The 13,022-nt window shown below is 34.4% G+C and overlaps 1 protein-coding gene across 1 annotated transcript in view; it reads left to right on the top strand.

The window, feature by feature from the left end:
* LOC129439605 (polyunsaturated fatty acid 5-lipoxygenase-like) overlaps positions 1-8,000 on the top strand; it is a 260,317-nt gene extending 252,317 nt beyond the window's left edge. Inside the window, exons 11-16 of the mRNA XM_073860802.1 lie at positions 438-523; positions 1,710-1,879; positions 2,020-2,104; positions 2,255-2,383; positions 4,476-4,646; positions 6,200-8,000. Of these exons, the coding sequence (XP_073716903.1) occupies positions 438-523; positions 1,710-1,879; positions 2,020-2,104; positions 2,255-2,383; positions 4,476-4,646; positions 6,200-6,382 (824 nt within the window). The 3' untranslated portion in view covers positions 6,383-8,000. The remainder of the gene's footprint in view (positions 1-437; positions 524-1,709; positions 1,880-2,019; positions 2,105-2,254; positions 2,384-4,475; positions 4,647-6,199) is intronic.
* Positions 8,001-13,022: the final 5,022 nt, after the last annotated feature.

Below are 13,022 nucleotides of genomic sequence, written 5' to 3' on the forward strand. Positions count from 1 at the left end.
CTTAAAGCATTTTCTTTCCAGAAAAAGCACGTCTGTCCACTTATCTGATTGGTTTGCTAATGTAATAAAGATGAATGTATAATAATTAACTTAAACATTAAAATGTACAACTTGAAATAAATAACTATGTACATGCTTAGGACCTTTGCATTGTAATAATGTACAAGGGGACTTTAGATATAAAAACAGAGACTGGTGAAGCAGTGTTTTATCATTCAAATCTGATAACATCCATTGATTTAATCGAATGTTTGGGCATACTAATATGGCATCGCGGCGTCACAATTGTGACGTCATGCGCAATCCAGTCATTTATATAGATCAGTGGTCCAGACCCACAGTTTGAAGCCCCTGTCCTAGGAGATGCAGTAGTTCTCATTCAAAAAGGAATTACTTTTTACACATTTTATATATAATTGTTTGTATCTTACAGTTACTGATACCTCATGTCCGGTTCACAATGGCAATCAATGCAGAGGCCCGTGACAAACTCATCCATGAAGAAAATGGGATCTACAGAAAGGTACATGTAGCTTTCCACCTAATTGAATATACTGTATACACTCTTAGAAAAGATATGTTAATTTTTTACATATCTTTGTGCATTAAGCTTTTACCACATTATGTGTAATTTTAACCCATTATGTGTCATTTTGTGTTGATTTTGTGTTAAAATAAAACACAAGTTGTGTTAAAAGTAACTTAAAATGTGTTGTTTCTATAATAACACAGATATGGGTGGATTCTGGGACAATGCATTTAGTGTGTTCTCCCAGAATCAACACTAATGTGTTGTTTTTAAAGGTGCAGTGTGTGAATTTTATTTGCATCTAGTGGTGAGGTTGTGAATTGCAACCAATGGTTTAGTACACTGTTCACCCCTTGCTTTTTGGGAGAAGAAGCTACGGTAGCTGCCACCGGACAAACATGTCATCGTCGGAGACAACTTTGTAAAAAAATTGTCAGTTAAAGGGATAGTTCGGCCAAAAAATGATATTAAACCCATGATTTACTCACCCCCAAGCTGTCCGAGTTGCATATGTCCATCGTATTTTCGACAAACACATTTTTGGATATTTTAGAAAATGATTTAGATCTTTTAGTTGATTAAATGTAATGTTACGGGGTCCACGACCTTCAAGTCCAAAAAAGTGCTAACTATTACCTCGCGCCAAAACAATAACAATATTATGTTAAATGGCAATAACTGTTGTGTTATCAGTAGAATATCTCACGTCTGAGAAGGGCTCTTAGCCAGTCAGATTCGAGACCCAGAAAGAACTGTGTATATAAAATGAATCCTATCGTGATATAAGATTTTGGTCATATCGCCCACCCCTATACGTGATTCCATTGTCTTTGTCTGGCAAGCCATAACTTCTGTCCTTGATATAGATTTAAGGATGCACGCGGTTTTAGCAAATCAATATATCGACACAGGACTGAGTATTACCTGACTTTCTGTCTTTTTGTTTGCTTCTGTTTTGTTTGATTAAGGCATTTACATGAAGGCTTTTGAGTTGTTAATCTGATTACAAACTTGTTGCATGCAAGTATAGCCAATTTATTTAGTTAGTTGGTGTTTGCTATGTTATTTTCTATAAACACAAAAACAGACGTATAACTATACCCTAGGCAACTGTGTGGTTATTGTCTAGTTAATTTCTGAAAACATTAAGGCAAATATTAACTGAATTATCTGTATCCAGATTAGCAGCATAAGTGCAGATGGGATTAATACCTTAATGAAAAGAGCCATGAAGGCTTTAAACTACAAGTCCCTGTGTTTCCCTGAGGAAATAAGAGCTCGAGGAATGGAAGATGCACCTAAGTACTATTATAGAGATGATGGTATGAGGATCTGGGAGGCAATAAAGAGGTAGGTGGTAAAGTAAAAACACTTCAGATGCTTTACTATATTGCAAATGTATGAATTAACCCAAATATACCCCAGAAAATGTGTTTGGCATCAAGACTTTTGTTTTGTTTTAATTCGTCATCTTATTGTTGTTCCTGTAGTTTTATTACTGATCTGGTCAAAATCTACTATGACAGCGATGAGGCTGTTAAAAAAGATGTAGAGATTCAAGCATTTGTTGAGGACGTTCACAACGGCTTGCGGAAACGTAAAGGTGAGTCAGTGCAGATTTAGCATTGGCAGAATATCACGGTGCAAGCATGCGTGTTCGTTCGTATTCTTGTCCATTCTGCATGCATGTTTGTGTTTATAAAATCAGCTATAAATGTACACAAGATAAATTCATATTGCCATTGTTTTACAGAGTTTCCACAGTCTCTGAAAACTCAAGCGGAGCTAATCAAGTACCTGACCGCTGTGATATTCACAGGTTCAGCACAGCATGCTGCTGTCAACTTTGGGCAGGTGAGATAACACACTTTGGGCTCTATCTTAGATCCGGAGCAATGCAGCGCAATGCACGACGCAAGTGTCTTTTGCTAGTTTCCACCCTGCGCAATTATAATTTTCACGTTTAGCGCTTCGTTGTTTAAATAGCAAATGCATTTGCGGCCCCTTTTGCACCAGGCGCATTGTTGGCACGTTGTTATTTTGAGGCAACTAAAATAGACTACGCCATTGACCAACAAAAACCTGCTCTAAAGTCTAAAGTCAATGGCGCAATATGTTTTTTGTTATTTAAAGAGCGCATTAGAAATATGCGCCTAAACGGAACTACAACGCGGGTTTGCTTAACACATACACTGAAAAAAATGATTCATTGAATTTAATAAATTTTTTTAAGGTAAGTGGTTGCAATCAATTTATTTAAGCTACATTTGAACAAAAAAGATTAGTAAAGTAAAATTAAATATAAAACTTTTGTTTAAATGTAGCTTAAATAAATTGATTGCAACCACTTACCTTAAAGGAACACGCCCACATTTTGGGAATTTAGCTTATTCACCGTATCCCCCAGAGTTAGATAAGTCCATACATACCTCTCTCATCTCCGTGCGTGCTGTAACTCTGTCTGACGCAGCCCCCGCTAGCTTAGCTTAGCACAAAGACTGGAAGTGGGTGGCTTTAGCTAGCATACTGCTCCCAATAAGTGACAAAATAACGCGATAATTTTCCTATTTATGTGTTGTGATTTGTATAGTCAAACCGTGTACAAATAACAAGGTGATATGAGACACAGCGATCTTTTAACAGTATACATACTGAGAACTATATTCTCTGAAGACGAAGCACTGCCGCATGGGCGGAGTGATTTGCACAATTCTGACCGAACTCTCTGCTCCTCACCAGGGGCTTCTCGTGTGCTGCAAGCAGATCACTCCGCCCATGCGGCAGTGCTTCGTCTTCAGAGAATATAGTTCTCAGTATGTATACTGTTAAAAGATCGCTGTGTCTCATATCACCTTGTTATTTGTACACGGTTTGACTATACAAATCACAACACATAAATAGGAAAATTATCGCGTTATTTTGTCACTTATTGGGAGCAGTATGCTAGCTAAAGCCACCCACTTCCAGTCTTTGTGCTAAGCTAAGCTAGCGGGGGCTGCGTCAGACAGAGTTACAGCACGCACGGAGATGAGAGAGGTATGTATGGACTTATCTAACTCTGGGGGATACGGTGAATAAGCTAAATTCCCAAAATGTGGGCGTGTTCCTTTAAAAAAATTGATTAAATTCAATGAATCATTTTTTTTCAGTGTACATGAATGCGCAGCAGCACAAAAACGCTTTTCAATATGAAAGATTAAAGGATTAAATGTAAAAGATTATTATTGAGTCTCTTGGACATAAATGAGGACCGATTATGAGACGTTAGAAGGGACAAAGAGCTGCTTCACCTGTAGCCTGGTAAGTAAATAAATGCTTTGCTTTGAACAAATGCATCTGTTTTTAAATGCTTTTTTTTGTAATGCTACATCACGGATTTATTATAGGCCTATATGATGACTCTGGTGGTGAGATGAGGAAACATTTTTAAGTAATGCTTAAAAAAACTGATGCTGTCCAAGTGCTGAACCTTGCGGAGGGCCGTTTGTAAATTCTTTATCTCATGTTTGTTACAAATAAAGTGAAAAAAACACAATTATTTAACATTAATCTTAAACTGGGGATCTTCTTCCTCCGCTTAGTTTTTTCAGTTTACAAAGTCCGTCATCTAAATAGGGATTAGACATAGCGCCAGCGCAACAGGCTTTTAAAGGGGATGAGTGATAAGACTCTCATTGGTTTATTGCACGTTACGCCCCAAATACTCCCATTAAAAAAATAGGACCAACCCTTTTCGACCATGCGCTCGGTGCACAAACCATTTTTACCATCGTTAAATTAGCAAAAGTGGTTTTGGACCACCCATTTAGACGTTGCGCTGTGCGCTTTAGACAATGCGCTTAGATCGTTAAAATAGGGCCCTTTCAGTTCATTTAAAAAAAGGGCTCAGTAAAAATCTGCATGATATCTATAAGCTAACATCTGCGAGTAAACTGTTGTGTTTCAGTATGACTGGTATGGCTGGATCCCCAACAGTCCTTCCTGCATGCGCAAGCCGCCTCCCAAACAGAAGGGTCAAGTGAATCTGAAATATATCATGGATACTTTGCCTGACTCTGATTGTTCCCGTGTGGTTCTAGGAATCGTTTGGACCCTTAGTCAGTTCCAGAGAAATGAGGTTTGTTATCTGAATTGATATATTTTCCACTTCAAATTGCACAGGACATGCCAGATCACTTTGATAAAGAATTAACATGTTACTACACTCTTAGAACGGATGTGTTAAAAACAACACATTAATGTTGAATCTGGGAAAACACACGAAACGCGTTGTCCCAGAATCAACCCATCTGTTATTATTGAATCAACACATTTTGGGTTGCTTTTAAAGCTCACGTAACACACGCTGTTTCTGCATTTCTGATATTAATCTGGAGTACCTATGGAGTAGTATGACATCCTTTATATCTCTGAAGAGTCTTTAGTTTAATCAGATTTATAAAATAAAGATTAGCTTTACCGAATCTTTCCGATAACGTACGAAAAAATGAAGAAGGAGGAGTTATAACACGGGAGGAGCGAGTACGAGTCATACAACACTATACAACACTGTTTTAACTTATGATTCACTACATGTTCGTGTCATTTATATAATATACGCGCCTATTTCCAACATAAGACAGAAGTCTTACTTACCACGTGTAACTCGTCATGACCCGGTTCTGAAAATCCAGCGCATCAAACACACACGGAAAACTCCGCTGCTAATCCGGATAATAAACTATATCCATTGTTTCCATAAGGCTGGATGTCTTCTCCTTACATCCAAAAACACACTTCTTGTTGTGCCATTGTTGACTTTTGAAATTAAACAAAGCTGAGTGGCGTGATAAGCTGTTAGCAAGCTCTAGCGTCTCCCGCTGACTGACGGCTGGGCGGGGTTTTCCGGGGGAAGTTTTCCGGCGGAAGCCCATATAAAGAAGTGATACGTATCGAAAACCCCTGAAGCGTCAGTTAGAACCGTAATCGAAAAAAATTAGCCGAAACTTGTACGAACCCTGGCGAAGTCCATTCGGCACAGAAATACTCTGAAACACGCCCAACTGCATTTTTGACACTTTGCCTACGTTTAGCATGAGGAAACAACTCTATAACAGTGTTAATAAGTCAGAATGCTTGAAATACCATTAAACCCCCCCTTTAACACAACTTGTGTTATATTTGAACACAAAATCAACACAAAATTACACATTATGTGTTAAAAGCTTAACACAAAAAGATGTGTACAAAATTAACACATCCTTTCTAAGAATGTAGACCAAGATTGTTTTAAAATGCATGAAGGCTCATACATTTAAAATGATTCTAACTAGTTGTCACTTCTAGGGGTATTGAAATACGTAGATACAAATTTATTTATCTCTTTCCTTGACATTGACCCATGAAGAGGTGTAAGTCTCCACTAGGGGCGATGAATCTATATTTTATCATCATTTTGAATATGCTCCTTACACCATTCCCCATATAAAAACTAGTAGGCACAGCTTCAGTGTCTTTATATGGTTGGGGGGGGCTTCAGCGTCTAGAATTTGGTTGGACTGAAAATTTGATGTGAAGCTGAAGCGTAGACATCATAAAATGTCTTGATTTATTTTTTTTGTTCACATGACTGTAAGTTTGGAATGCTTATATCTTCTAAACACAAATTTTGTCATTTACCTTTTTCTCCAGCTGTACTTAGTTACAGACAAAATATATAAGCACTTCACGGAGCAACCAGTGAAGGAAGCCATCAAGACCTTCCAGGAGAAACTAGGTGAGGTGGAAGACCGCATCAAGTGCCGAAATGAAAAATTACCAATACCTTATGGTTATCTGTCTCCAGACAAAATCCCCAACAGTGTTGCAATTTAAGAAAATATGTCTAGCAACATGTTGGCAGGCCTAATCATAGCCTTTTACATCTCTACTTAAAACATAAGGCATTGAGTAAGGGATTTTATCTGAGGGGTGACTGTTATTGTGGCTCATGCCAAGAAAACAGAAACGTTTATTTGGTTTTTCAAAAACTACACATAAACTTGTTTTAATACATTTATATTGGCTTTCATTTATTCTTTTCTGTTGCATAATCAAATATCTATATTATATGGTATACTTTATATTCATTTAATCATTTACATAGTCATAATTACTCATGATATGTGACCCTGGACCACAAAACCAGTCAATTTTTTGAAATTGAGATTTATACAAATTTTAAATGAGCTTTCCACAGATGTTTGGTTTGTTAGGATGGGACAATATTTGGCTGAGATATAACTTTGAATATCTGGAATCTGAGGATGCAAAAATCTAAACATTGAGAAAATTGCATTTAAAGTTATCCAAATAAAGTTTTTAAATATTTATGGTAAAAATGTACAAAACATCTTCATGGAACTTGATCTTAACTTAATATCCCAATGATTTTAAGCATTAAAAAATTATAATAATTTTGACCCATATAATTTTGTTGGCTAATGCTACAAATTAACCCGTGCTACTTATGACTGGTTTTGTGCTCCAGGGTCACATATTGTTTTTATCATTTAAAGAGTGTTTTCATACCTGAGCGTTTGTTTCAGAGCGTTTTCTCCCTTGGTTCGGTTTGTTTAGGCATAAGTAAACACACTCGCATCCGGCCCGATTTATTAATGTGAAAGCAATTCGACCAAACGAACCTGGCTGTCTTAATGCTTTATTAACCATGAACATACCTGATAGCTCATTGGTAACAAATTCTGTTGAGCAAGTCAATGCCATTCAAAACCAAAGCATGCCTGTAGTAAACAGATGCACCGTTTGGTCTGTTTGGAAAATTTCTTTGTGAATGTGAACCGAACCAAGATGAAACTGCAACATTGTAGCTATTTACCCCCGGTTTCCGAAACAAAGTTATCAGTCAACAGGTGTGAAAACACCCTTTAATTATCTGATTTTACGTTACTTTTTAAGTTTCTTATAACTTACATCTGTATTGATTTTGATGATCTTGTGCACACATATTTTCCTGTGTAATTTTCAGTAGAAGGTGGAAGGTATAATGTTCCAACATAATTTTGGTATGAGGGAGGGTTTTACTGTGTTTTATCTTTTAGGTTAGTTGGGTGTCAAAGGTGTGAAATATTTGATTCATAAATGCTATATTGGAATTGGTTTAGATGTGTGCTTTAAACATCTTTGACTGGATTTTAAATGTTTATTATACTTGTTTATCTTTATCCCTCTGGGAGCGCTCATAATAACAAAACTTTACAGTAAAGAGAAATTATGTTTTGCTTTATAATCACATAATAGCAACCATTGTTATTGCTGTATTTTTGTTTGTTGTGATCTCATGACAACTGTTTTCTTTATCCCGTCATAAACATTCATTTCCTCATCTTTATCTTCTGATAAATGCTGCTGTGTATTTACTTTAGCAGGGAATTATATGAGGCCACATTTATGATGGATTCCTTATGCAACTTGAATCAAATAAAAATGTTTTACCCCATAAATAAAGAGTACTGATTTTATACTTGAAGTATTAAAATATTAATGTAAAAGCTTGAAGGTTAATAGATATTAATAAAATGACACATATTAGTAGGAATACAAGATTCATGAATGTGTCAAAGTGTGCCCAGAATGCCAGGCCAGGGAGAGGTGGTAGGAAGGCTCACACACCAACTTAATTCACAAGATGTTTATTCTGCAGCGTGGCACAAGTGACGTAAACATAAAAGTGCAACAAGAAAAATAACACTTTACAATCTAGTGATGAGGTGGCTGGTTGCTCAAACCACGCCCGCCTAGCTCGATTCTAGTGACAGCTGTGACAGTTCATCCGTCACTCAAGTGGCCACGCCTTTAATTATGCAGAACTTTAAGGCTTAGTATAATTTAAACGGATGAGTTACAAAAAAATTAAACTCAAATAGCACACTCTGGATTGTGGACCTCCTCAGAGTGACATAATTTAGTGCAGAACTTAGGGACCCTTGACGCGAGTCCAAGAGGGCGCATCAGAGTCGTGTTTTGGGAATGTTTGAGACTCGAGCGTCATGCCGGAAATAGGAGGAGAAGTTGCCCATCAGTGTGAACTCCTCCCTTCCGTTTTCTGATTGGTCTGATTGATCTTTCGCAAGGACTACTACTGGGTTGGTAAAGTGCGCAAAGACTGTTGCAATGCAGCCTTTGCCAAAGACCCGCATCAAGGGTTTAAAGGGGTGAACTGCACACTTTGGAGAACAATGACAGATGGGTCCTCTTTAGAAACTTCTTCAGGAGATGACCCAGGTTTTATTTCTGGGCTAGGATTTTAATCATACAATACCGCAAAAGTAATCTTTGCATTGTCAAGGCATCAAACAAATGTACATAGTTTACTTTGCATTTATTTATATTATATTTTTGTTTCTTTAAATTTGAGATTTTTTGATAATTATAATAGGCTTTATGCCCAGCTGCACTACTTCCTGAACTTCAGCCAGCTCATTGTTTCCTGTCTGCCATTATTGGACAAACTGATTAATCCAGGTGTGCCTGACCTCAGTAGTCACAACAACAATAATCAGACACACCTGGATTAATCAGTTTGTCCAATAATGGCAGACATGAAACAAGGAGCTGGCTGAAGTTCAGGAAGTAGTGCAGATAAAGCCTATTGTTGTACAGTTGCAGTTCCAGTGTATTGATGGACAAAAAATAAAGGGTAAACCATAGAGGCATGTGATGTATTTATTTTCATATATATTAGATATTTATTTATTTTTACATGTTTGACAAATTTTAACATAACTATTCTTGTTAGTGTTATTAATATTTACATAACAGGGACAGAAATAAACTTTGCTATCAAATAAAACAAAACTATTTTATTCTTGTAACAAATTTATTTTTATCATCAAATATTATTATTATATTTTATTTCAGGATGTCAATTACTCAATTTCTCTTATAATGGAAAATAAAATTACATTCTACAAAAATGAAACTGCACTGATTTATTTTTATGTCTTAATGAAGACACAAATTATTATTAAATTAAAATAAATAAAAAATATGAAATAGAAACAAACATTTTTGAATAATACATTCATGGTTGTGCCATATAATTTATGGGAATTTGTTTCAACAATGACTATGATCAATATTTTTTTATAAAAAGGGTTTTAAATCATACCTTTTAAAAGTCTTTTAATGTTTACATTTCTTTTAAACTTTTTAATGTTAAAATCATTGTTCGTTTAAATTGTCTTGTTTTATTATGCCTTACTGTAACACTTTTTCTTTAAAATGTAAAATGCTTTATAAATAAAATTTATTATTATTATATAAATTATATAGATTAATCTTTGTTAAAGATGTTTTTGTTGTTTGATTAAAATTAAGTAGCTACGCATAACAGCATAGGTGTAACTTTAAATTATAGCTGGAAATCAATATGATGATGATTTCACAACTCATTGCCCTAAGACATAATTACTGATTTTTCCAAGGAAATCTGGAGGGCCGGCCCGTCCTACACGTAATACAGGCAGTCACTAAGTGTCAATCTAAATGCTTCTGCAGAAGAGACAAACCTGTTAAACCTGTTAAACTACAATTCATTATAATGTAAAACAAGCATTATCATCTCACTTTCATTGAAATGTTATCTTCAATAGATACTTCAATACTGCAATAAAAATAGCAATTACATAACGATACATGAGTAGATATACAGTACACAAGAAAAGTTTTAATGAGCATCCATTTTACATTCTATTTATTAAGATACAAACTGAAAATACAGGAAATATGTTCACAAAATGAAAAAAATGTCTTCTTTAGTTAAAAGTCTGTATAGTGTGACATTGGCACTAAACTCATCTTAAACTCCTTTGAAGAGACTGAAGTCCTAAAGTCATGAGATTAGAATTAGGATTTCATTTTATTTTATTTAGGTTTAAGAGATCCTGTGAATTCCTGTTACGTTTCAAGTGTAAAAGGAGATCAAACACTTCATAATTTTGCTTATAATTTTATGTTATATTTTAATACTGCATACAGATTTCCTGTATTTTCTGGTCGTATTTTAATAAAGAGACTGAGAATTTTTTTATTTATGATCACTTCTAAAACAACAAATCTAATGAAGGCGAGACTTTTGTACAGTTTTATAGGGGTGTCGAAATGTTAATAGAAATAAACTTTGCTATCAAATAAAACAAAACAATTTTATTCTTGTAACAAATGTATTATTATTCAATATTATTAATATATTTTATTTCAGTATGTCAATTACTCAATTTCTCTTTTAATGTAAAATAAATCACAATCTACAAAAATGAAACTGCACAGATTTATTTTAAGTCATGATGAAGACAAAAAATGATTATTAAATTAAAATAAATAAAAATTATGAAATAGAACCAAACATCTTGTTTTTAATAATATATTCATGGTTGTGCCATATAATTTATGGGAATTCGTTTAAACAATAACTTGGGATAATTTTTTGAAAAAGGGTTTTAAAACATAAATTTTTTAAGTCTTTTAATGTTTACCTTTCTTTTAAACTTTTAATGTTAAAATCATTGTTATAGTTTAAATTACCTTGTTTTATTATGCCTTACTGTAGCACTTTAAAATTTTCTTTAAAATGTAAAGTGCTTTATAAATAAAATTAATTATTATTATATAAATAATATAGATTCATCTTTGTTAAAGATGTTTTTGTTGTTTGATTAAAATTAAATAGCTACACAAAACAGCATAGCTGTAACTTTAAATTATAGCTGGAAACCAATATGATGATGAAACATGTGTTTCACAACTCATTGCCTTAAGACATAACTACTGATTTTTCCAAGGAAATCTGCAGGGCCGGCCCGTCCTACACGTAATACAGGCGGACTAAGTGTCAATCTAAATGCTTCTGCAGAGGAGAGAAACCTGTTAAACCTGTTAAACTACAATTCATTATAATGTAAAACAGGCATTATCATCTCACTTTCATTGAAATGTTATCTTCAATAGATACTTCATAATTGTCAGAACTCAAAATCTGCTTTGAGGGCTCTCTGGTTACATGCAATGAAAATAGCAATGACATAACTACATATATGTATACAGTACACAAGAAAAGTTTTAATGAGCATCCATATTTATTTTACATTCTGTTTATAAAGACACATGCCAAAAATACAGGAAATATGTTCACACAATGAAAAAAAAGATCAAATGTCATCAAATGACCTCTTTTGGCACTAAACCCACACTGAAAAAAAATATTCATTGAATTTAATAAATTTTTTTAAGGTAAGTGGTTGCAATCAATTTATTTAAGCTACATTTAAACAAATGTTTTATATTTTATTTTACTTTACTCATCTTTTTGTTTAAATGTAGCTTAAATAAATTGATTGCAACCACTTACATTAAAAAATTTATTAAATTCAATGAATAATTTTTTTTCAGTGTACAACTCTCAGTAAAATAAAGGATGTGGTCTTCAATTAAAGATCTGTATAATCTTTATACACTGAAAAAAATGATTAATTCAATTTACTCAATTTTTTAAGGTAAGTGGTTGCAATCAATTTATTTAAGCTACATTAAAACAAAAAAGATTAGTAACGTAAAATAAAATATAAAACTTTTGTTTAAATGTAGCTTAAATAAATTGATTGACAACCACTTACCTTAAAAAATTGAGTAAATTGAACGAATCATTTTTTTCAGTGTAAATAAATGATTTTTGCACTGCTATCACTGTGTATATGTAAATCATATTTTTCACTTAATTATTATACTTTACTTTCTAGCAGCATTCAGAGTGGAAAGCAAAGAATTTCATTGTAAAGGGACTGTGCACATATCAGTAAAGACTTTGAACTTGAACAATTAAAAAAGTACAGTGCACTGCAGTTGTTTTTAAAACTGGCAGATAATATGAATTTAAAGCAACACTATGTCGTTTTTTTTACCTTTAAATAATGTCTCGAAAATTATTTCAGAGATAGAACAACTTTTAACTGGACAAATTGTACTGTTGCTGCAACCTGAGCAGCCTCCTAGCTGCTACAAGCACACTCTAAAAGTGGCGGTGGAGGGTAGGAAACACAGCCCGCCCCTCCCCCTGCCTGCAGAATAGTGTCTGATACCAGGCACTGTTGCGCTTTTTAACCACATGGGGGAGCTGTAAGTCATTTTTACATGGAAACTACATAGTGTTGCTTTAATATACAAAAGATGGGCTTATCTATCACTAAATGATTTTGTTCAACAGATACCAAGGGATGTGTCCTAGTTGGGGGGATATCATACTTGTTTGCATGGGATGGTGATACCTAAACCAGAGTAGGTATTTGCATTGAGCCTCGGGCTTTGAGGTGGGGTCTCCATCACTGTAACTACTCTTTATGCTAGTTTAACCAATCAAGACAGGCAGCAATGGACTAGACTCTCAGTGTATCGTATATATAGAGATGTCACACACCTGTAGATCAAACCTTCATGATGGCGACGAAAAGAGCACAACCTT

The sequence above is a fragment of the Misgurnus anguillicaudatus genome, chromosome 22 (assembly GCF_027580225.2).
Source record: "Misgurnus anguillicaudatus chromosome 22, ASM2758022v2, whole genome shotgun sequence".
Classification (NCBI taxonomy): Eukaryota; Metazoa; Chordata; class Actinopteri; order Cypriniformes; family Cobitidae; genus Misgurnus; species Misgurnus anguillicaudatus.